At 42.4% G+C, this 488-nt stretch overlaps 1 protein-coding gene across 1 annotated transcript; it reads left to right on the forward strand.

The window, feature by feature from the left end:
* Positions 1–236: 236 nt before the first annotated feature.
* LOC103523796 (hydroxyacid oxidase 1-like) lies at positions 237–482 on the forward strand (the record flags this gene model as incomplete). Its single annotated transcript, XM_008488814.2, has 1 exon — positions 237–482. A coding segment is annotated over exon 1 (224 nt), but the record flags the coding sequence as incomplete, so codon positions are not given.
* Positions 483–488: the final 6 nt, after the last annotated feature.

Here is a 488-nt window from a genome sequence, read left to right on the forward strand (position 1 = left end):
TTGCAAGAGGCATTTAAGGTGGATTTCACCAATGCCTTAATCAGAGATTTCACTAATAGAATTTTTAATGTTCCAAAAAGGAGTTTTTAATGATCCAAACGGAAGTTTTTAAAAACTCCTCCTTTTTGAATCACTAAAACCTCCTTTTTGGATTATTAAAAACTTCTTTTTGGACGATTAAAAATTCTCTAATGCTTTAGCTTCACTACAAGTAATACCATACGTCCTTCAGGTATTCTAACGAGAGAGGACGCGATAATGTGCCACAACGTTGGAGCTAAGGCGATCATCGTTTCCAACCACGGTGGTAGACAACTCGATCAGGTTCCGGCCACGATACAAGCACTACCGGAGATCGTAGAAGCCGTAGGGAACTCCATGGAAGTCTATTTGGACGGTGGTATACGTTATGGCACAGACGTGTTTAAAGCGATAGGTCTTGGCGCGAAGTATGTGTTTGTCGGTAGGGCGGCTCTGTGGGGGCTTGC

The sequence above is a fragment of the Diaphorina citri genome, unplaced genomic scaffold, assembly GCF_000475195.1.
Source record: "Diaphorina citri unplaced genomic scaffold, Diaci psyllid genome assembly version 1.1 scaffold41488, whole genome shotgun sequence".
In the NCBI taxonomy this organism is placed as follows: Eukaryota; Metazoa; Arthropoda; class Insecta; order Hemiptera; family Psyllidae; genus Diaphorina; species Diaphorina citri.